We start from the raw sequence: 24,476 nt of genomic DNA on the forward strand, positions 1-24,476 counted from the left end.
ACCCGAAACAATTGGGATGGGTTTTTGGGACTGCTTCCCGAATTATTCCCATTTTTATGATCCAAAAGGCACCAGATAACGTTTGAGACCAGATAACGTTAAAAGACAGACTGTAATTATATCATACATATATAGTTGTTAATTATTTAAACCATAATCCATATTTTAATATTTCATAAATTTATATTAAATTATTATGGTATCATATATTAATAAATATGGTTTTTGAATAAAGTCATAATAATATAATTTAATACATTTTCGGCATAAGTGATTATTACTTACCATGAATTGCGAACTTGAATTTTTAATGAATATTTTAAAGTTATTTATAGTTCAATAATGAAAAATTTAATAATTTATTTTATTAAAAGAACTATAATTATTATATTGTAAATAAAAAATTGTCATTAACATTGTGGCAAACATTTTTGAAAATTTCGTTGATTTTACAAAGTTTTAAATGTTATAAATTTTAAAAAGATAAATTATTTTTTAATTTGTTACCCTTGAGTAAATAACAACTTAACAATTTATTAATATCAAAAAAGAATTAGCATTTTTAATAATAATAAAAATCATTTATTTTTGATAGATAAAATGGCAAACAATTTTTTATTTATGATAGTTTTTTTTTTTAAATTTAAATAAAAATTCATTTTTTAAATTCAAATTATTTTTTAACGACAAAAATTATATATAAAGAATTAGATACCAAACCCGATATTTTCGTGTTTAAAGTGCCATTTTTATTTCGTCAGAATTTAACGTTGCCATTAGTAACTATATCATTTATTTTTATTTTTCGTAAAATATGACACAATTTTTTCTTCTTTTTCAACTCTTAATTTAATACCACAAAGATAAACCAAAAAATAACTGTTAAGTTTATTACCCGGAATGTGGCTCCGTACTTCTCTGTCTTTTCAATCAATACCCTAATAATAATGAATTAGTTATACTTGCAAATCAACAACGTTTTGTTCTTTCGAATTTAATTATTAAAAAAAGTATATTTAGTAATTTTAATTTTTACTGTTATGAATGTGCTGCTTATCTTTCTTATTTTCGTTGTTTCAAGTGGTATATTAAAGGAAGATTGTCCTTCGCAAAGCACAGTCACAAACGCAGATGTAACATGGGAAGGTGTGTGCTCAATCAATGGTGATATTTCAGTGAGAGACACTGGAATTATTCGTGTTGTATCAAACAGTGTTTTGACCCCAACTGGAGGGCTTTACGTCACGAACAAAGGCAAAATGTATATGAGTGGGGAGAGTACCATTAATGCATTAAATAGTTACTTTAGAGACACTTCTTATTTTTATATGAACGACAACTCGACTATAACAACGGAAACTGTGACTTCTAATTACTATGGAAACATAAATTTAGAAGATAATTCCTCATTAATTGTTTTAAAAGGGTTTCAATTGTATGACTACAGTACTTTGGCAATCAGTAACAACGCATTAATCAAAGTTACAGACTTTTCTGTGTATAATAACATCGCAATAACAATGAATGGAAGCGATATGGTTCAAGCAGTGGAAGCTACCACTTTTCTCTGTAAAACAAACTCCACTCTATATACTACTGGGACTAATTATTTTATTATAAATATAACTACACTGGATGTTGGGTGTATAATCAATTCAACAAGAACAATAAAAGACACTCCAATCTTCTTTACTGACACACTAACATTAAATTCACTTGAAATTAAGAGCAGTTTGGAATTTAATTTGGCTTATGTCAGAAACGGATTTACTCAACAAATTGTTGGAACCACTTTACTTGAAGATGGGAAGCTTGTGAGATATGGAACTTCAAAGACGGTTTACTGCCATTTATATGGTAAAATAATAAAACAAGGTAATTTTATAGAAGAGTACTGTCCTTCGAGTGAAGACGAGTGGTATGTCGTTCCAAAGACTTCACAAGTTGTTATTGAGTCCATTTTCAGTGCAAAAAGTTCGAATAAAAAATCGAGACATCACTTAAAGAGTGTGAGTAATGTATTAAGTGTTGCTGGATATAACATACTCTTAGACGATGTCGATGATGTTGTCTTGGATATTAATGTAGACTCGGAAGTTGCAGTAAATGTCACTTCAGTATCCAAGAGTGTATTTATAGCAAGTAAAAATGGGTTTATATTTGGTACAACAGTGTGTTATATTGGTCAAGTGACTAATAATGTGTTTCAGTGTAACCGGCTCAAAGAGTGTTACGAAGGAAAATTTGATTTGACACTACGGCTGTGTTCTCCATGCACTGATTTAAAATGCAAAAAGTGTATGAGTGTCGAGAGCACTTCAACATCTGGGGAATGTGTTCAGTGTGTAGATGGATATCTATTAAACGATGGAAATTGTGAAGAAGATGCTTTCTGTATTTTTGCAGAAAAGAATGTTTGTTTGAAGTGTAAAGAAGGAAAGTCTTTGCTTGATGGGAAATGTGTTAATATCACAAACAATTGTTTGGTGACGGGAAGTACTGTATCAGAATGCCAAATATGTGAACCAAACTCGATGTACATAAATAGAAATGGCAAGTGTGAAGAAGTAGATAACACAATAAAGGATCATACAGTATCTTCTGTATTATCATGTTCTTCCCAGTATTATATAAATGGGACTTCTTGCACTTTATGCCCAGAGAATTGTATACAATGTACTCAAACAACGTGTTTACAATGTGCAAATGGTTATGAGATGTTTCCACACAACAAATGTGTTCTAAAGACATGCGGACAAGATATCTACAAATCAAGTGATGTGAATGGGAGGTGTGTCACTGAGATATCCAATTGTAAACAAATAGAAAATGGACTATGTGTTGAATGTAAAGAAAGTTACATATTAAATAATGGGATGTGTACTTCAGAACAAAACAAAGAGTGTAGTGTTCAGAATTCATATGGGTGCATTCGATGCATTGACAAAATGTATTCAAACGACAAGAACAAATGCGAGTTGTGCGATTCCTCATGTCTGACATGTTCGTCCATATCGACTCAATGCCTTTCTTGTCCTTCGGGCACTTATATCGACGAAAACACGTGTAAATCAAATTCTGAATTACAAGGGAAGTGCAAAACATTTTCTTTAACAGGTAATGGATGTTATGAATGTGAAGACGGGTATTACAGAAGCGATCTGGATTGCAAAAATTGTTCTGAAAGTTGTTCCACTTGTAACAATGCAGAAAGATGTTTGACGTGCAGTTCAGCTTATTACATGTCAAGTGACAATGAATGTCTCATGATGTCTTCTCTCATAGGTTGTGGAGTTGAAGTTACCCAAAGTGGGTGTTCCAAGTGTGCGTTGGGGTTTTACACTTACAAAAACAATCAGTGCAAATCGTGTAACTCCTGTTGTACAGAATGTTATTCTGCTTTAGAGTGCACCAAATGTTTAGATGGTTTTATTTTAGTTGACAGTACATGTAACTCACTTTCTAATGTTCAAAAGTGTCTTCAAATTGGTGATTCCAAATGTTCAAAATGTTCTTTTTGGTATTCTCCAAGTAGTGAAGGTACTTATTGTTTAAAGAAAGCGGAGTGGTGGGTCATCACCTTAATAGTAATAGTCGTGTTATTTTTTATTGTAATTATCTGTATACTTCTCTATTACTTCACCGTTCATGTTGTAAAGGCAATTCACCTCAAAAAGATTCAAAAAGACTTTAACATCTTTAAAATCGAGACATCCAATATACAATTCAACACATTAAAAAATGGGATAGTTGTGAATCTCACCGAAGTCGATTTTAATCGCGATAAAGAAGAGATTCCAATCTGCCAAGAGACTTCCCAACCAATATGTGTTGGAAATATTTCAACAAAACTCATGAAGGTGCAGTTCAGTATTAAAGAGTCTGAAGAAAAATACTCTCTCCGAGTTTTTCCTGCCATAGTGCTGCTCAAGAAAGGGGAGGCTTGTGAGTTTCAACTGAACATCACTCCAAATTACACTTCTACAATTAAAGGAACTATAATTATAGTTTCACAAGATGTTAAAAGTGGAGAAGAGACACTCAACACAATTTCTATTCAAGCAGAAACAGTTCTATCAACCCGCCTTGATCCAAACGAGTTGAATGAAGAGAAACAAATTGGTGAAGGTGGCTTTGGCATAGTTTTCATGGGGACTTATAGAAACAACGTTGTAGCCATAAAGATGATGAAGCAAGGGAATGAGACTTCTGAGACAAACAGTGAGTTTGAGAATGAAGTATTGATGTTAGACAAATTCCGGTGTGATTACATCGTTCATTTCTATGGCGCAGTCTTTATACCAACAAAGATTTGTATGGTGACTGAATTTGCTCCGTACGGTTCTTTAAGTGATCTTAAAAAGAAGAAAAAGATAACAGAAGTTGATATGAAAATGCGGATAAAGTTTTGTTTAGATGCTGCAAAAGGGATACAATATTTACATACCAATGGGATATTACACAGAGATATTAAGCCAGACAACATTCTTATTGTGTCACTCGATAATAACATCGCAGTAAATGGCAAATTGACTGACTTCGGATCTTCAAGAAACATTAACATGTTGATGACTAACATGACTTTCACTAAAGGTATAGGCACTCCTGTTTATATGGCTCCTGAAATACTCGACAAAAAGAAATATAAAAAGCCGGCTGATGTCTATTCGTTTGCAATAACAGTCTATGAGTGTTTAGGCTGGTGTAATGCATATCCTATTTCAGAGTTTAAGTTCCCGTGGAGTATTGCAGAGTTCGTGACCTCCAAAAAGCGTCTTTCCAAGACTGTTGAAATGACAACTGAAATGTTTGAGTTAATCAAGAGTATGTGGCCTCAAGATCCCAAAGACCGGATAACAATGGAAGAAATTGTTGATGGCCTCAATCAATTGTTCGTGTGTTATTGATAGTTTTTCTATATTTGAATTGTTTTATTGTAAAAAGAACTATAAACATATTATAACACTGTTTACTCTATATTATACTTTTATTATTATTCTTTATTATAACAATTAAATTATAATTAATTTAAAAATAAACCATTTTTTAAAGCGGTAATTTAAAAACAAAAGACGAGGAGTATATTGTACATATTTCTTGTGTATAACGTAACATTGAAATGATCTAATGAGAATAATGAAAAGTGGAATATACAGGACAGCCTTTCGGAACCTTTCACCCAACCTATCCCTTAGCAGTGCTTGAGCTGCATCTCAAGCAGTCTTCGATTGGATTCATTTCGTCAAGCCCCTTCGACTTAGTTGGGTTTCGGATTCATCTGCATATGAATCTTCGACCTATCCTAAGTCTTAGGAAGTATATTCTTGGAGTTTTCCATTATCCAATGTTTCGTTGCACAGGTGTTTTTGTCCATTTTCCTCCTCGTCTGAATTTTCAATCTGATCCATAAAGAAACGAAGATAACATTGCTTGATTATCTAACATTGCTTTATCAAACATCTCTTTGATCCTTTGTTTTTCTTTTAGTGATTCTATGATTTTTTTAACATCAGGATCTTCCACCTCTACATATTTAACTTTTTCTTTCTTTGGTTTCTCATCATGAACCCAATGTATTTCTTGTGGTAATGGATTTAATTCTTTGAGATACTTATAAACCAATGGCTTTGGCTTTTTCTCTTCGGGTTCATGATATGATGGCTTTGGTATACCTACACAAACATAATACAGGAGACATGTTGCCTGCGCTATCATTTCATGATACGCATCAACAAACATATATCTCATTGATATAACCCACCAAAAGGCATCAACAGGCCATTGTACTAAGTCTTTTATTGAATTAAATATTGAATTTACCATATCTTTTGAAAAAATAACATTGAAAAATAATTCCCAATTTTCTTTATCCATACAACTGAAGTAGAGCCTTTCATGTCCAACAATAACCAACCTTTTTAAAATAGCATGGTTTATGTCACTATTTTCTTCAAAATCAACAACCAATGAATATAAGACAAGTGAAACAATCATATATATAACATAAATGACTTCGTAATTCATTTCCTTTTGGTTATAAAGTTGAAAAAAGTTGTTTATATATGAATTTTTATATTTCTTTACTTCCAAAAGCAATTTGGAAGTAAAGCAATCACATTTGATTGTACTTTTCCTAAAAAACATAATTTGTCTTTTAATGATGGGAAGCTTAAGTCAAAGTTTTTTTCAGGAAATAAATCACTATTTGTGGAATAAAACCAAAATGAAAAAAAAATCAATTCAAGTCAGTTTTTTCCAAACGTTGTTCCTTTTCAAAATAATACATAACAAACCATCTAAAAAACGGGAATTTGGTAAAAACACATAAAACGGTAAAAAACTGAAACAATGAAATTTTGACGTTATGATAAATTTCCCGATACGATACATTTTAGTTATTGATATCTAATAATTAGGACAAAGTTGGAGGAAGAAAGTTTATATTAATTATTTATAGTATATTGAATAAAAAATAAAAATAACAAAATGTATGGAACAAATCAATTTTAAAAGTAATTTTATAATTTGTTAAAGTATTTTTTAATTAAGTATCATTATTAGAACTATTTGATGTATTACTTTCAAAAATAAGATATACCGATCACAATTATATGTAATATACTTTTACTTTTTGTAAGAGTAATTTACAACTAATATACAAAAAAGTCGATTAAAGTTGATCATCACTACTTATATAAGTATGATGATTGTTGAAATATTCAAAAGATTTGAATATAAAGTCACATCTTTTTGCAACAAAATTGAATCAAAAATGGATGTGCGCTTTGTTATTTTGGTTTAAAAAAATCAAAACTACAATTATTAACTCTTCGAATAATTTCCAAAGACAATCTAATAAAACTCACATGAAAAAACTTGATCGGTACTCTGCAATGATTTGTTCCAAGTTCTTGCAGAACGAGAACGACTTTATCAACTTAGTTTCTGTATGTAAGAAGTTTCAAGAAATCCCTTCTATGTTCCACTACAACCCAATTCCTCTTACCACAATTTCCAAAAAACTCTTTTCAAAAATGGAGAGTGAATATATTTATACCCCCCGTCCCAACACAATTATTCAACCTTCTCCTCACGAAACGGTCATTTGGTACCCGGTCGAATACGACGAATGCAATCCAAAGATGGACGCCAAGCATTACAAACGAGTTGTTTTCACTTTATCGCTTCACAAGACTCTTGAACAAATACCAAATTTCGTTTTTAAAGTGAAGCGCGGCGGCGTCTCATTGAACCGCGAAATCCTCCACAAACTTCCTTCGAGTGTCCGAGTCATAGGACAGAAGTGGTACACATTTAACACGCTTTCTGACGTTACCATTCCCACACACATCACTCAACTCGACAAGAACGCGTTTTTGTTATGTCGTGAAGTGCAGTCAGTCATGATACCCGACTCAGTGAATTCCATTGGAGTTTCTTGTTTTCAGTCGTGTGACTTACTCAAAAGTGTCGTCCTGTCGAGTGAACTGAAATCCATTCCATCGAGCTGTTTTAATTCGTGTTCACAGCTTTCGAGTGTTACTATTCCCATTCACGTGACTTCGTTTGGGAAGCAAGCGTTTGACAATTGTCGTTCACTTGAGAGAATACAAATTCCAGAGGGAGTGTGTGAGATTGGAGACGACTGTTTTGCTCATTGTGCGCGATTGAGAGAGATCAATATTCCTAGCAAAATACAGCGTTTGGGAGTGAATGTATTTCAGTTGTGTACATCTCTGAGTCTAGTGAATACCATTGATTCTTTCGATTTTAGTATCAGACTCCCACTCCGTTTTACTCGACTTGTGAAACAAAGGCATATTCAGAGACTTGGAATTGACTGCAGACGACTCTTCATATTTTAATGTTGAGGATGATATACCAAGTAACGTGAAGCGAATTGAAGTGTTTGGATTATCAAAGGCAAGTTGGCAGAATCCATACAAATTGACGACTTTGGTTATACCTTCGACAGTGCAGATCATCGATTCGTTCAATTTTCATGAGTGCTCTGATTTGAAAGAGGTCGTCTTTGAGATGGACATCATCCACTTTGAGATTGGCGCACTCAAGAATCTGAGACTACTGACTAAGGTGAAATTGCCAAACAAATTGAAGGAGGTGTCTGACGAAATGTTCTCGTGTTGTCAAGAACTGGAAGAAATAGAAATACCGGAACAAGTGACATCGATTGGGGTAAATGCCTTTTGGGGGTGCGTGAAATTGGAGAGCGTGAAATTACCAAAACAACTTGAAGTGATTCATAAGTGCGCGTTTAAACTATGTGAAGAGCTTAAAAGTATCAAAATTCCTGATGGAGTGAAGCAGGTAGAAGATTCTGCATTTGAGAGGTGCGATGCTCTTGAAACTGTATATATGTTGAATACAAAACCGTTAAGTGAAATTGTGATATTTCCAATAGCGAAAGTAGTTGTTAAAAATAAAGAGAATATAAGAAGTGATGTGAATGGATTACTAAAAAAGGAAGACTCGTGCATTGTCGTATAGTGAAATTGTTGTTTACTTTTGGGTTTGTTTTCAACCACCATACTCTGTGATATTTTTAAAAGTTGTGACAATGGAATTATTAAGAAGAATTGTTTACCTGTTAATGTGAAAATAATGCAATTTTGGGAAGGTATAAAGTATCATTTTTTCGACAAATTTGTGAAGGTCATTGACTTCTTCTTATTGAACTTAAATATCATGTTGTCGACACTTTTTGTTGTATGTTTGATGGTTGCTAATGTATTTGGAGCACCAACAGAAGATGATAATGATCGATTGAGACATAAGATATTCAAACACCTTGTAAAACAAAGGAAGTTTGTTGTGGGTATGTCCTTAGTTGAGAAGGAAATGAAGAAAAGACCAAATCTTTTTGATTTTGCTTTGCTTAATATGTTTCACAAAATAAGATATTACGAGACGGAAATTGTTCAATTTTTAAATGGATGCTATAGTAACAACCCAACGGACGATGTGAGTGTGAGTTTATATATGACAAGTCTTAACATATTGTATTCTTCAACACTTAGAAAAGATTATGAAAATGTTTTACTCTACAAAGAGAAGTTATCCAAATTAATCGAAAAACAAGAAGGTATTTCTTCTAAAACAAAAACACTAATGAATAATGCACTTGAGTCTATTAAACACCATTTACTTGCAACAAACTCACTTGTTGTTGATTTTCAAAGTGATTCGAGGTTTGCTGCTGCTGGCAATTTTGATGAAGTTCAGAAGGCTATTTCTTCGATTTTCAGTGATGCAGAAGAGAAAAAGCCAAAAACCTTTTTGTATCAAGACGCTATCCCCGGAAAAGCTGTTCGTTGTAAAGTTTCTGTTGACGAATTACACAAACTATAAATCATTTTTAGTTTCTTTTAACATCATATTGATCATTCATTTTTTATTAAAAACAAAAAACTGTTTTGAAAACAAGAAACAAGAGGTTATAAAACAAAGAAAACAAAAAGGGGAGTTCGTTTTATTTTTAAATAATTGACATGTTTACACTAAACTATTATTAAATGAATTTAAAACATAGTAACCGACAAATATTACTTTTTAATACCAAAAAGTGAAGTTAATTTAGTTTTAATACCAACAAACAAAAAATATTAATTTAAAATATTCCGAGTTTCGCCAGTATGAAAAAATTTGAATGCTTTAGCATCAAATTGGTTTTTATTTGTCAAAAACGTACTTTGTTTATTGTTCATTTAAGATTGTGTTTGAAGTTTTTATTCGTTTTCTGAAACTCAAATAATAAAATGTTTTTGTTGTTATTGATTGCATCAATAACACGATTAGTTTTTTCTGGGAGCTGTGATTACGACGAGTGTATTGACTGCAGTTCAGTTGGAAATTGCCAAAAATGTTGTTCAGAATGCCATAAAGATTCAAATTGGGACAATTGTTATCGTTTGTTATTATTTATTTATTATTAAATTAACACGACTAAATAATAGGCTGCAAACGTGGTTGTTTGAGTTGTAAAACAGAGGAGTATTGTAATAACTGTGAAGTTGGATATTATTTGTTGAATGAAGGTCAAACAACTCAAACTTGCAAAGAATGTCTTCCTTACTGTAAAACGTGTACTTCACTCAATTTTTGTATTTTATGTAAAGAGGGGTATTTCTTAGAAAATGGAAAGTGTTATCGTTTGTTAATTGAAAAAGAAAAAAAATAAAATTAATAATAAGAATGTGTCCCTGGTTGCGCTCAATGCAGTAAAAGTGATACATGTGACATTTGTGCAAGAGGGTTCCAAAATATCAATAACCTTTGTTATAGTTGTTCGGAATTTTCATGTAACACGGAATGTCAAATTGGCACTTTTCAATTTGATGGAATATGTCAACCATGTCCAAATGAATGTAAAGAATGCACAACAGAAAATAAATGTACGTCATGTAAAGAAGGATACTTTTTGAATAACATGAACATGTGTGTTCAATGTGATTCAACAAATGAAGGTTGTACGAAATGTCTAAGTTCATCTGTATGTACAGAATGTAAGAGATATTACACGTTGACAAAAAGTGGGCAATGTTCGAGTTTGTTTTTAAAAGAACAACGTGATAATGTATAAATAAATAATTAACAAATAGAGTGTCCTTTAATTTATCAAAATGAAGGTGTTGATACATGCAGCAATATGAACCGACCAAGAAACTGTGCGGTTGGGTATGTAGACCCATATAACGATTGTACAAAATGTCCGGATGGTTGTAGCTTATGTGACTCCACGAATATGATATGTTCGTCTTGTCAACTTGGATATTATATGACAACTCAAACACTTGGGTCAAAAATATGTTTAAAGTGTAATGATAATTGTGAGTATTGTTCTGATGGATTAACTTGTACGAGTTGCAAAGAAGGGTTTCTTTTGACAAGCTCAATGTGTGAAAAATGTGAAAAACAAGAAGGTTGTATTCATTGCCAAAATGAATGCTTACAATGTCAAAATGGTTTTTATTTGAATGCTGGGAGATGTGTAAAATGTGCCAATTGTCTTAAATGTGACAAAGAAACGTGTCACATATGTTCAACGGGTTATACTCCAACAACAACATCTTCATGTGAAAGGTGTGAAACGGTTTATAATAACTGCGAAATGTGTAGTGAATCAAGTAGTCGTTGTCTTACCTGCAAAAATGGTTATTCTCTTCACAACAACAAATGCGTTCAATGTAAAGATGCAAGTCCCAATTGTAGTGAATGTTCTACTTTCAATTCGAATTGCTTCTTTTGTGACAAGGGGTACATCTTAGTTGATAATAGATGCGTTTTATCTTCAATTGCAATTCCAAATTGTTTTTTGGGTAATCGCGAAGATTTTTCCTGTTTAGAATGTACAGCTCCATTTGTTCCTTCAGATGATAAAACACAATGTTTAGACTGCAAAAATTCTTTACAAAATTGTTATGAATGTAGTCAAGAAGATTTTAAATGTAAAGTCTGCCAACCAGGATTTGGGCAAAACACACTTTCTCGTTGTGAAAAGTGTACTAACGACAACAACAATTGTGTTCCTACCATTGAAGGTAAGTGTAACAATGGAGGCTCCCCCTTTGAACAGTTTTGTGCTGATTGCAGACTATCATTTCCACATTGTGAATTGTGTGACCCATCAAAATGGGGTTGTATGGATTGTGATGATGGATATGTTTTTGTTGAAGGAAAGTGTGAAATGTGTTCGATTCCCAAATGTATAAAATGCTCCACTAATTCAAATTTGTGCATTGAATGTGAAAAAGGAAACTATTTAGAAAATGGAATTTGCGTAAAAAGTTGTGTGAGTGATGAATTGTGTATCAGGTGTCAAAACTCAAAGTGTTCAAATTGTAAAATTGGTTATGGTGTTTTTTATGGTGATTCTAAGTGCCATCAGTGCCACGTGGAAATGGGTAATTGTATTACACCTAATACTGAAAGAAGATGTCAAAAAGGATTTTTCCTTTCAGATAATTATTGTTGGGAAACAAGTCTTTATAAGACTGAATGTGAAGAAGCTTTTAATTCAAATGACAAATGTAATATTTGCAAAAGGGGGTATGGTCTCAATCCACAAGGACAATGTGTACAATGTGAATCTGGATGTTTGAGTTGTTTGAGAGATTACACAAAATGTGAACAATGTAAGAATGGATTTTCAATTCGAAATAACAAATGTAACCATTTTGACACAAAGTTGTGTGTTTATGATTCACCTATTATTGGATGCACCACTTGTAAATCAACAATAAAAATAGCAGCAACTGGGAAGTGCGAACAATGTAAAGAAGAAGGTTGTGAAATTTGTGAAGAAAATGGATGTCTTCAGTGTCAAAGCGGGTTAAAAGTAAATCCAATAACCAAAAAATGTGAAGAAATTGGTGTAGAATACAATTGTGCTGTTTATGAATATTCAAGTTGTAAAGAGTGTATTGATGGCTATTATAGAAATGAAAAGAATCAAGAAAATGTAAAGTGTATTCCATGCACTGGAAACGCGAAAAAGTGCCATTATAATGCCGAAACACAAGGTCAGGTAATCATTGTGTGTGAAGCCAATTACATCTTAAAAGATGGAGTTTGTACTACAGTAGATAATTGTAAACAAACAACTCAACAATCATGTGTGAAGTGCAAGGAGAAATTTTATCTTGAAAATGCGACTTGTGTTGGTTGTTCTGAAAATTGCAAACAATGTTATAAGGACAAGTGTTTACTTTGTGATGACAGCTTAACACTTCTGAATGGTATGTGTATCAAAGATGAAAAATGTATCAAAACAAGTTTCGGCTTATGTATACTCTGTGAAAATGGATATTTTGTTGAAGATGCTTCAAAGAAATGTGTGAAATGTTCTGAAAATTGTCAAATATGCAAAGCAATTGAAAAATGCAACCGATGTAACAAAGATTTTGTTTTAATTGATGGAACATGTAAAATGCCAGAATCAATTTCAAAATCTCTCTCAACGTTTGTATATCAAAAATTAAAGACTGAAAAAGTTAACAACAAAATATTAAATCCAAATTGTGAAAAAGAAAATGAAAATGGGTGTCTTCGTTGTTTAAAATCGTATTATCTTGTTGATTTAACATGTAAACCATGTTCTTCGAATTGTAACAAATGTTCAGATGAAGCAATTTGCTTGAAATGCGCTCCGGGGTATTCAACAAAAGGTGGTAAGTGCGACAAAAATGATGCAAAAGACAACTGCAAAGAGAGAGCAATTGATGGTGCCATCTGTGTATCATGTGAAAAGGGTTTTATAATTGGAAGTGAAAGAAAATGTATTCAGTGTAACGAGGGATGTTCCAATTGTGTCGGTTCAAATAGTCGTTGTGTCTCATGCGAAACCCACTTCTATCAAGTTGGATTTACATGTTTGAACACTTCTTCAATTGAACATTGTTATCATGGTGGCGAGAAACAATGTGATAAATGTGATGAAGGGTATTTTCCATCGGGCACTCGTTGCATTCAATGCGACAGTAAATGCATTCAATGTGCTAACATCAAGACTTGTGAAATTTGTAAAGATGATTTGATTCTTTTACAAGGTGTGTGTAACCCACTTTATACAGTACAAAATTGTGCACATGCTTCTTTCGGGAGGTGTATAAAATGCGAAAGAGGGTTTTACTTAAAAGGTTTCAATTGTAAATCACTTCTGACAATTGAAATAATTGTTGGGATTGTCGTCGGTATTTGCTTCTTCTTTATTGTATTTATAACCATCGCACTTGTTCTTCTTTTCGTTGTATTAAGAAGAAACAAAAAAGAACATGTAAAGAAAATAAATATGTCTAAGACAAATTACAGCTTTGTGAAAATCCCAGACAGTCCTCTTGGTGTGACCAAAACACGGCTTGAATTTAATGACCTGGACGAGTTTATTGGAGTAGATGAAACGACAACAGAATTAATTTGTGTTGGAAATTATGGGAAGCACAAAATCAAACTCCAGTTAAGTTGTGCAGAGAGTGAAAAATTTTCATTGGAAATCTCTCCAAAACTGGTGGTTTTATCAACAGACAAAGCATGTGAATTTGAAGTCAAAATCAATCCAAAGTGTAGTTGTAAAATAAAAACTAAGGTGACTATAATTTTCATTAATTTACGAACAAGCTCTGAAAAGAGTATTGATATCCCAATAGAGACGGAAACGCTTCTAACAACACGACTTGACTATGATGAGTTGAAAGAGAACCGTATTTTAGGCCAAGGTTCATTTGGTGTAGTGTATTTGGGTGAATTCAGAGGTAATGAAGTTGCCATTAAAAAGATGAAAAACATTCGATTAAGTGAAAGTGCAAGTGCAATTGAAGAATTTAGTCGTGAAGTATCGATGTTAGACAAATTCCGGTGTGATTATATCGTTCATTTCTATGGCGCAGTCTTTATACCAAATAAGCGATGTATGGTGACTGAATTTGCTAAACATGGTAGTCTCCAAGACTTGATTGACAAGAAGAATACAGAAATTACATGTGAACAACAAAGAATGAGGATATGCCATGATGCTGCAAAAGGGATACAATATTTACATACAAATGGGATATTACACAGAGATATTAAGCCAGACAACATTCTTATTGTGTCACTTGATTTGAACGAAAAAATATTTGGCAAATTGACTGACTTCGGATCTTCAAGAAATTTGAACATGTTGATGACTAACATGACTTTCACTAAAGGTATAGGCACTCCAAAATACATGGCGCCTGAAATTTTAAATCGAGAACATTATAAAGCGTCTGCAGATGTCTATTCGTTTGCAATTACTATGTTGGAATGTTTTAGTTGTACAGACGCTTTTCCAAACGAAGACTTTAGATTCCCTTGGGATATTGCAATGTTTGTGTCTTCACAAAAAAGACCAGAAATAAGAGGAATTAATCAAAACATTGGACAGTTAATAAAAATGTGCTGGAAACAAGACCCAAATGATCGACCACAAATCGGGGATGTAGTGTCAACTTTTGAAAAACTGACAAAATTTAATTGAAATATGTTATTTTAAAAAGTGTAAATTTTTGTGAGTTATCTATTGGTTTCTAACTATATTTACTATATTTGTAATTAAAAACTATTTGAAAAGATTTTGAATTAATGAAAAAGTGCACTAACCGGGACTCGAACCCGGATCTCCACCTTGGGAGGGTGAAATTCTGCCCTTAGACCATTAGTGCTTTCTTGATATTTAAATTGAAATTGACTTGTGGGTGTGTAAAGACTTCAATGTGAAGAATCAAGTCAATTAGTGTTTTGTGAGATAAGCAGCAACGCCTTCTGGTGTTGGTTTCATTGTGTCTTTTCCTGGTTTCCAGTTGAGTGGGCAGACATCGCCATGTTCGTCCGAGAACTTGATTGCTTCGATGATTCTCTTTGTCTCGTCTGTGTTTCTTCCAATTCCGTTGTCGTTGACTTGCATGTATCTGACAATCCCCTTTGTGTCGACAATGACATACCCACGTCGTGCAATGCCGTCAGCCGCATTGTACATGTTGTATCTCATGCTGATGCACTTCTTGATATCAGAAACAAGTGGGAACGAAAGCTTTCCAACACCGCCGTGCTCCTTTGGTGCCTCAGTCCACGCCTTGTGGCAGAAGACGGAGTCGACTGAGATGCCAACAAACTGGACATCATTCATCTCCTCTGCAAGTTTGGAGTATCCCATCATCTCTGTTGGGCAGACAAAAGTCCAGTCGAGTGGGTAGAACAACAACACAATGAACTTGCCCTTGTACTCAGACATGTCAAAGTCCTTGATTGCACCACACGGACAAAGGCACTGCGCTTTGATCTCTGGCGCTTCTTCGCCAACTTGCACTTTTGGCACAATTCTCAGAAAGTCTTCATACACCTTCTTTGCTGGACACTCTTTCTCACACATGAAATGTTTGTCTTTGCTTTCAGTTGGCTGTTTATAGAGTGGGTGAGGTGTCACTGACACAGAGTACGATGACTCATTCCACTTCACGTGTCCAGAATGTCATCGTATTTTTGAAAAGATGAATTGCATTTTAATTGTAAATAGATAATATAGTATTCATATGGTTATCAATATCATACAACTTCTTTGAGTAGTTTTGTGTAACTTTTGGTTTTAATTGTTACATGTGTGTGATTGGCCATTTGTGTTCTCCACAATAATTACATTTCAATTACTTTTGACACATCTCACCATTTCACAATTTGTCATAATCAGAAGACCACATTGCGTTGGAAACTTTGACGCATCATCTCAAATTTTTTTTGATATTTATAATAATTTATAAATTTTAAATAACAGTTTAATATCTAACCTCAATACAAGTCAATTTCAATATGAGTATCAAGAAAGCACTAATGGTCTAAGGGCAGAATTTCACCCTCCCAAGGTGGAGATCCGGGTTCGAGTCCCGGTTAGTGCACTTTTTCATTAAAAAATTATTTAATAATTAATGTAAAAATAAAATATATTTTTACATAAAATAATCCAACTTATGGGGCAGACCTTTCCCACCCTCACCCCGTCTAAATATAGAATCAATTTACTATATTTTATAATTTTATAATTATAATTATAGTAAATGGGCGTTTTGGATAATATTAGGTCTGGTTCCCGAATTCAAAAAATGCTGAAAATTCACCTCGAGTTAGTGGAAACCGAGTGAGACGGAGCATTGAAAAGAAGGCTCATAAAAACGCACTCAAACAGTCTGTTTGTGCACCGTTTCACCCACTTTCCAAGTCCTCCCTTGGCGCGGATCCCCCCTGACCCCCCCGCAAGCGGGGGGAACCACATCCATGGCCACACAGTACTGACAGGGAAAGTGGGTGACATGGGGACGCACAAACAGTGGCTGAAAAATAGACTTCCTTCAAAAAACACTCGCGGCAAATATTTTATTTTGGTAAACGGGGTGAGGGTGGGAAAGGTCTGCCCCTCCAACTTATCAATTGAACTCAAACAATAACAAAATAAATTTTTTTAATTTCAAATTTGAAATTAAAAAAATTTCAATTTACACGTAAACAATGATTTACAAAAGAATAAAAAAGTGAACAAATAAAAACTATAAATCTCTCAACAGGACACTCTCTAAACAACATAATGTCTGAGTTCTCCACAACACCCGAAGATGTTAAAAAAACAGACTTAAAAAAGTCACTAAAAATTATTTCTTTCTTGCGAACTTTGGTTTTGGTTTCGCGAACATTTTTTTCTCTTCCACTGGTGGTGGGTGAATTTTGTCTTTGATTTCATCGACCTTAAAATCGTCTGGTGAGTTGATTTCGACCTTTAATGTGACTTCTGCGTTATTTTGAGTCAACACGTTTTCGACAGCTCCTTTAGACGTTGAGTATAACATTCTTTGTCTAACTGGCGCGCTTTTAGTTCCATGACTTCCGTCTGGGCATGAGAAGATATAGATGATAGATTTGAATTCCTTATCTTCATGAGTATGGTCCCATCTAAAGAATATGAAAGAAGGGAGTTCTTTAGATATTAACTTCTCGACGTCTTCAATTGTTGCTTGTGTTTCATTGCGAAGAACAATTTTTTCGTTGTCGATATCAATCCCAATCTCTACAAAGTTGTTCCCACTGTCACACATCTTTTTGACGGCTTCTGTCACAGCATCTTCAACGGGAAAAGCTACTCCATTCGACGCAGTGACTGTAGCCATCCCAGTAGATACTGTATATCCCGCTGTACCTAATTCTATTTCTTTTTCACGTTCTTCTTCCTGTTCAGTCAAAGGAGGTGCTGCGGCTTCATGTTTTAAATAAGCCTCATACCCACTCTTCCCAAAATCAGCTTTGACGGTGCCATGGATTTCACTGGAAAAGACATTCCCTCCTAATGTCTGACGGAAAATGGCTTTTGTGGAGGAATATAACATCTTCATACGAACTTTTGACTTGTCGGGGATATAGGACAAAAGAAGCCATTTGTACCCATTTGATAAATCATCCTTCTCTTCAGTTCTAAATAAAATGTAACACGGCTCGGCATCGACTAACTGATTCAAAACTAAGTCTAAGTCCCCTTCAAAATCAGAAGTACCCTGCTCGGTATACTTCGGTACTATTTGATCTTCTTCAATGGAAGCTTTAATAAAACGGCCATGCCCTTCGTTTAAAGTCTTGAAACCGTCTATTAAGGCTTTTGATATACTTATTCCACTACTGTGTGACATTCGCTTTTTAAAGTTTCAACGTTTTTTTTTAAGTTCATCGTCGTTTGAAACTCGAGAACGATAAAGTTTTTACGAGTTTAAAATTTCAATTCCATTGTTTTTCCTTGTAATTATTTTGGTTTTTTTTGTTATTATTTACTATAAATGTGATTTAGTTGAAATGAGTTTGTATTGTTTTTTGTTCAAATAATTTGATTTTATTATTATTATTATCATGTTATTTTATTTGTATATAGTCGGGGGATAAATGGCATTAAAAAGGGACAAAGGTAGTTAATTTTGATAAATATAATTTCGAAACTATAATTTTTAATAAATCTATTTAAAGGTCAAAATAAACATAAAATTAAAATAATAATATAAATTATCGTTTTTTATTTTAAATGATTATAAATTGAATAATTATAAATTTCTATTTCAAAAATAAACAAAAACACCTCAATTTGTTCACTTAGAAAAATGTGGAAGTCTAAAACGCAGCACTTTTATGGTTTGTTTGAAACTTGTTTTGTTAAAGAATTTTTCCTTTGTTTTTTCCTTTGTTTCATTTCTTTTCTGCTCTTCTTCAATTCCAATTGTTTTAATGTTAAAATGGTCTTTCTCTTTTCCTTTCTCTATGGGAATGGTTCAACAACGAAAGATTGAAAGATTTCAACAAATGATGGATTTTCAGTGATTCTGTGACACTTTAAAAGATTGACACCGTTGTTAATTCATTAAACTCTGGCATTTTAACCAAATATATCATGAATATATTGAAATACAATTTTTAAACTGATTTTTAGTATTTGAATTGCTTTTTTATGTTGATTGCTTGTGGTTGTTTCATCAAGGGTTCTTTTCTCTTCTTCTTCCATTGTTTTCAAAGATTGAATAATATCAAAAATAGAAAGTTATAGTTTTCTTTTATTATTTTCAAAGTAGTTAATTGAAAAAACCCTTCTAATACTTTTATGATTAAAGAAATTATATTTTATAGTTTTTTACTCAAATTAACTACTTCTGTCCCAAATTAACCCCCTTTATCCCCCGACTATAATTTGTAATTCATTTTCATTTTTTATATTATAATTATATGAATAATAATATTATAAATTATCACTCTATGTTTTAGATTAAACAATAATAATTATAATATAATATATATATATATATAATTAATAAATTTTAAATTTAATTGATTTTAAAAAACTCACCACTTTTTTATATAACGAAATCACAATTATAATTACCAAAATATCATTATTAATTACATAATATAGTTATTTAATTAATATATATTAATAATAAAAATAGTTTGATGACCAATATGAAATAATTGCGTTAATTATTTCTATTTTTGATTTTTATTTAGTAAAATATATAGTATAATAACTTAAATAAATAACTAACATATTACAAAGAGTTTTTTGTTAAAAAAAAAGACTACTAAATCCATGTTATATATCACATTACTGTTGTTTTGTATAATCCAAGCTTTATCACAACCGGTAGCAAACAACTTGGAAACATCCGTTTCAATTAACACTACTAAGGTTCAAACAGAACTTGAAAAAAAAGTGATCCCCCGGTTTCAAAGTCATATAGACCGTATCACCAAACGCCTTCCTGAGATAAAGCACCAAATTCAACTTCGTATACAAAAAGTGACTCGTCGGCTTACTGCAACAAAAAAGAAGATTGAAGAGATCAAAGTGAATATGAATCGTCGCCTTCAAAAGATGGACGAACTTGCAAAACAAAAGACGGATCTCAAAAAAACGATCGACCAACTGAAAAATTCCAAAACGGACCAAAAATATGTGAAAACCGAAGCCCGTTATAACCAAATAGCTTTACAATGGAAAAGAAATGATTTTATTATTAAGAAAATGCAAGGCAATTTAAGCCATTTTGTCAAAAATCAAGAACACTTGACAGCAATGCTCAGACGTCAAAACAAATTTTTGAAAAATGTTGACGCCCTTCACGCGACTCGTGTCAAAAGAAACACCGCCCAAATCGAGAAAATAAAAAAATTGATTCAGAAGTACGAAAAACAAAAATCAGAAAAACTGAAAAAGCAAGACGAACTCAATAATATCAAGAAAAATGGAAAACATCAAAGTACTCACACTGTCTCAAATGAGATTGCGTGGTACGAAAAGAAGGAAAGCAAAGCTTCTCGAATGATGAGTGACATGTTAAAAGCGATGAACACTCGACAAGCCGCAAAGAGTCGGTTTAAAGAAGTCAAAGAAATTTTAACAGATCGTATGAATGAGATAAAACAAAAACTTCAAATAGAAAAAAGTCTTGCACGGCGCGTCACAATACAAAAGAAAATTTTGAAAAAAAAACTGAAACAAAGTCAGAAGAAAAACGTCAACACAACGGAGAAAGATAAAATCAAACAACAAATTTTTGACGTCAACAAGAAGATTACCGGAATGAAAAAGAAAATTCGAAAGAACACGTTGACGCTACGTGGATTGCAAAGGCGAATCAATCGGGCCAATCGGATTTACACGCAGAAAAAGAGAAGTTTAGATTTGAAATTTACGAAAGGACAGTTTATAGAATTGAAAGAGGAAAAGCACATGCTAATTGGCGAGGTAAGACGACTTGAACAAAAATATAACAAAATGGAGAGAGATGTCCTGTTGGGGAAGCTTGAAAGTTCAGAGAAAGAACCATTGAAGGCAGTTTTAAAGGCGTTAAGTGACGAGTTGAATATCCAGCGATCGAGATTGGAAAAGGTTGATTTGAAATTAACGATGTACTTTGCTGAAAAGAGAAAGAAGGTCACTGAAAGAATATCTCAACTGAAGAAGAAAGTCGATATAACAGAGAAGAGACTTGTCATGATGAGGAGGTTACGAGGAATGGCAGAGAAGAAGGTGATCTCTGAAAAACAAAAAGGCAAACGAAAAATGTTATTGCGAAAGATCAGAAAAATGGGGCAACAGATTGCTGCTGTTCGGAGGAAAGTCGCCTCATTGACACATAGGTATAGACAAATGATAATGCGTAGTTTAAAGGCTAAAAAGCGGGTTTTACGCCGCAATCTCGCCCTTGAAAAAAAGCTCAAAGTGAAACTTGCTGAGTTTACCATGAGGGAAACGAACTATAAAAAATCTGAAAAACTCAAAGTTCTTGTACCTCAAGTCATCCGGCGGCGGAACGAGAAGCAACTGAAACTTCAAAAAATTCAAGCGAAAATTAAACTTATTGAACAAGACGTCCAACGTGAAGAGGCTGAAGTGAAAGAGGTTCGCAAGCTGATACAAATTGAAGCACAAATGAAACAAAATGAATTAAAACAAAAGTTAACCAAATTAGCTGCCCGATATGAGCAACTGCGCAAAACGAAAGGTGAAGGAGCTAAAGAAATACAGAAAATGTTAAAAATGAAAATACTCCGATTACGTGATCGATATAACCGGAAAAAACAAATTCAAATTAAACGAAAACGGGACGAAGGGATTAAAAAGTTGAATACTGTTCTTCAAGGTGGCGTCAAACGTATCAAAAAAGTCGTTTTACTTCGAAAACGGGTGCGCCAAATCGAGGCCCAAATCACAGAAGCGAAAAAGTTGGAAGACAAATTGTCCAAAGCACAAGACGTCAAAGGCGTTGAAGAACAAATTGATAAGAAGCGACAAGAACTCCGCGAATTAGTCAATCGCCTCACGTTGAAAATCAATAAAATCAAATTTGTCCGACGCAAGACAGCGACGTCACTCTTAAGAACAGTAGGAGTGGTTAGAGGCGTCTTCGAAGCGACTATTAACGCACAAGAAGTCCATCGCGCGGAACTTGTTGTGAGACAAAGTGAGTTGGACACACAACTGAATAGCTCGAAGAATTCCGTTGAGCAAAAGAGAGAAATTGGGAGTAAACTGTTTGATGTTCGAAACGACTTGGAACGCATCGGGACGGACATCTTCGAGATGAAAGACCAAATATCGAAATTCACGAAATTGGTCGAAGTCGCGACAAGAGACGTCGACGAAGAAGTCAACGAAAAGGATAAATGCGAGTTATGTCAAAGAATAGCAAAGGTTGCGGTGAAGGAACATGCTTATGACGCATTTGGTCGAATCATGACGATGAAGAATATGGATAAGATCTGTAGAAGGGCCAAACATCAGTTGGAGTGCTATAAGTCACTTATAGAAGTTGGGAAACGAGTGTATGAAAGAGGAACTACCCCATATATGGTATGCAAAGATATTAATAAATGTAACTGAACGTCTTCGTGTTTCAATGGTTTTGTTGTGTTGGTTCATGTGACATTTTGAAGTGTTCTTTTGTTGCATCATCACCAAAAACATTGAATATTTTTGTATAACCAAATTAAAAAATTTTAAAGAAATTGATCAACAGAATTACATAATGAAAGATTGTTCAAATTAAACTATTTACTGTACATTTGTTCAATTCATTGTTATTCACAATATTTTTTTTGATACTTTTTATTTCACTATTTAACTTTGGTTTAATAAGTATTGATTATTATTATTCATTTTGTTCAAAACTATTACAATTCGAACATTTTTAAAAATAAAAAATAATTAAAAATAATTTATTTGACAATTTTTTTTAATTTTGTTATAAATATGTTTATTAAAAGTTTTAATTCTAAAATATAATGAAATAATTTGAAATATCATTCTAAAATTTAAAAAATGTACTATAGTTACTAGTACAAAATATTATTTAGAAATAAAAAAGTCATAATTTATTTAAACCAATGTTTTTGAAAAAACAAATAATTTGGTCAGATCTATTTGTGTTGATTGTTTTGGTTTTTAAAACGAACCACCGTCACAACTTACGAAAAAATCCAACAATTTTTACGAAAGAGTTTACAAAAAACTTCCATAGAAGTTTGGAAAGGATAAAACTTGTTTTTTTAATTATTTTTAATCCATCAATTTTAATTAATTGGTGTAATTATTGGGAATATATTATGAAATGTTTTTATAATAAGTAACATATCACTTTCCAAAAAATCGGAGTTTTTGCATTTTGGTATTAAAAAAAAAGAAGTAATGAAAAAAAGATAAAACCACTCGGAGATAAGAATACTGTGTATTATATAAAATCAGCACACACTAAATTATACCATCAAATGTTCGCGTTATTTATATTAGTTACAGTCACTCTCTCTGATGATGTACACACACTCAAGACAGTTAATTGCACTGAACCTGGCATGTTTTGTGTGAACGATGGGTATCATTCAAATTACTTTTATCTTTGCACTGAACGATTCAATGGATACTTGAAATGCCCAAGAAACACCGTTTGTGGGTATCAAGGTAGAATCCCAGACACTGAGAACCCATGTGTCCCTGTTAGTGTAAAGAAAAGTGAAACCAAAACGGATTCAATTCCTTGTGTAAGTGAAGGGCTCTTCTGTATCCATGATGGGAACCACGAAAAACAATTTCTTATGTGCTCTAGTACATATTCAAATTACTTGAATTGCCCAACTAATTATTCTTGTGGATATGACTATAAAGTTCCTGACACTGAGAACCCATGTGTTGAAGACCCCAAAAAAGTGGAGAACACTGACATTTGCATAGCTGATGGTTTTATGTGTGTCAATGATGGACTCCACAATAATCAATTTTATATGTGCTCAAGTGGGTATAAAGGTTTCATGAATTGCCCAACTGGGGCAAAGTGTTCTGGTGCAATTTTGATGCCATTCACTCAAAGTCCTTGTGTTACCATCTAATGGTAATTCACTTTTGATCGTTATTATGGTTTAGTTTACTAATTATAACATATATCTAATATAAATAATAAAGATTTATTATTAAATTATTGATTATATATATATATTATATCAATAACATAAATTATTATTAAATGGTTGTTATACTTATTGTTTTAGATTAAAAAATTAGTATATTTGAATTAAAAACTGATATTAGTAAATTATAATTTGTTTTTCTATTAAAAAACATATTTGTTTTTTTTGAAAAATGAATTGTTATATTTGTAATTTAATCAATTTATTATAAGAATTAAAATATAATTAAAAAAAACAAAAAATAATTATAAAAATCATTTTATCTAATTTACTATAATTTCATTATATCTTTATCTAATAACCTTTTCTTTTTACTATATATTATAATTAATTTTAATTAATCAACTAATATATTTCATACTATTTCATGATAATAATATTTAATTTAATTAATAATATTTTTATAACAACAGTTAATGAACTATATTAGTTTATCAAATTCTAATTAACTTTTTTAACTTATAAGAATA

The 24,476-nt window shown here is 32.6% G+C and overlaps 9 protein-coding genes across 9 annotated transcripts; 7 read left to right on the top strand and 2 right to left on the bottom strand.

The window, feature by feature from the left end:
- Positions 1–1,040: 1,040 nt before the first annotated feature.
- Positions 1,041–4,907, top strand: EIN_171800 (protein serine/threonine kinase, putative; the record flags this gene model as incomplete). Its single annotated transcript, XM_004183883.1, has 1 exon — positions 1,041–4,907. The coding sequence occupies one exon, from the start codon at positions 1,041–1,043 to the stop codon at positions 4,905–4,907; it is 3,867 nt and encodes a 1,288-aa protein (XP_004183931.1).
- A 1,959-nt stretch (positions 4,908–6,866) lies between these two features.
- Positions 6,867–8,508, top strand: EIN_171810 (hypothetical protein; the record flags this gene model as incomplete). Its single annotated transcript, XM_004183884.1, has 2 exons — positions 6,867–7,701; positions 7,817–8,508. The coding sequence occupies 2 exons, from the start codon at positions 6,867–6,869 to the stop codon at positions 8,506–8,508; spliced, it is 1,527 nt and encodes a 508-aa protein (XP_004183932.1).
- A 198-nt stretch (positions 8,509–8,706) lies between these two features.
- On the top strand, positions 8,707–9,369 carry EIN_171820 (hypothetical protein; the record flags this gene model as incomplete). The annotated part of the gene is made up of 1 exon (XM_004183885.1): positions 8,707–9,369. The coding sequence occupies one exon, from the start codon at positions 8,707–8,709 to the stop codon at positions 9,367–9,369; it is 663 nt and encodes a 220-aa protein (XP_004183933.1).
- A 407-nt stretch (positions 9,370–9,776) lies between these two features.
- Positions 9,777–10,600, top strand: EIN_171830 (hypothetical protein; the record flags this gene model as incomplete). The annotated part of the gene is made up of 3 exons (XM_004183886.1): positions 9,777–9,927; positions 9,975–10,169; positions 10,212–10,600. The coding sequence occupies 3 exons, from the start codon at positions 9,777–9,779 to the stop codon at positions 10,598–10,600; spliced, it is 735 nt and encodes a 244-aa protein (XP_004183934.1).
- A 66-nt stretch (positions 10,601–10,666) lies between these two features.
- Positions 10,667–15,013, top strand: EIN_171840 (protein serine/threonine kinase, putative; the record flags this gene model as incomplete). Its single annotated transcript, XM_004183887.1, has 1 exon — positions 10,667–15,013. The coding sequence occupies one exon, from the start codon at positions 10,667–10,669 to the stop codon at positions 15,011–15,013; it is 4,347 nt and encodes a 1,448-aa protein (XP_004183935.1).
- Positions 15,014–15,265: 252 nt separating this feature from the next.
- On the bottom strand, positions 15,266–16,254 carry EIN_171850 (hypothetical protein; the record flags this gene model as incomplete). The annotated part of the gene is made up of 2 exons (XM_004183888.1): positions 15,266–15,976; positions 16,225–16,254. The coding sequence occupies 2 exons, from the start codon at positions 16,252–16,254 to the stop codon at positions 15,266–15,268; spliced, it is 741 nt and encodes a 246-aa protein (XP_004183936.1).
- A 917-nt stretch (positions 16,255–17,171) lies between these two features.
- Positions 17,172–18,197, bottom strand: EIN_171860 (twinfilin-1, putative; the record flags this gene model as incomplete). Its single annotated transcript, XM_004183889.1, has 1 exon — positions 17,172–18,197. The coding sequence occupies one exon, from the start codon at positions 18,195–18,197 to the stop codon at positions 17,172–17,174; it is 1,026 nt and encodes a 341-aa protein (XP_004183937.1).
- A 1,436-nt stretch (positions 18,198–19,633) lies between these two features.
- EIN_171870 (kinectin, putative) lies at positions 19,634–22,429 on the top strand (the record flags this gene model as incomplete). The annotated part of the gene is made up of 1 exon (XM_004183890.1): positions 19,634–22,429. One exon carries the CDS (start codon positions 19,634–19,636, stop codon positions 22,427–22,429), a length of 2,796 nt encoding a protein of 931 aa, XP_004183938.1.
- An 884-nt stretch (positions 22,430–23,313) lies between these two features.
- EIN_171880 (Cyst wall-specific glycoprotein Jacob family protein) lies at positions 23,314–23,928 on the top strand (the record flags this gene model as incomplete). Its single annotated transcript, XM_004183891.1, has 1 exon — positions 23,314–23,928. One exon carries the CDS (start codon positions 23,314–23,316, stop codon positions 23,926–23,928), a length of 615 nt encoding a protein of 204 aa, XP_004183939.1.
- Positions 23,929–24,476: the final 548 nt, after the last annotated feature.

Source organism: Entamoeba invadens (genome assembly GCF_000330505.1).
Source record: "Entamoeba invadens IP1 unplaced genomic scaffold scaff_1105074725591, whole genome shotgun sequence".
Lineage (NCBI taxonomy): Eukaryota > Evosea > Mastigamoebida > Endamoebidae > Entamoeba > Entamoeba invadens.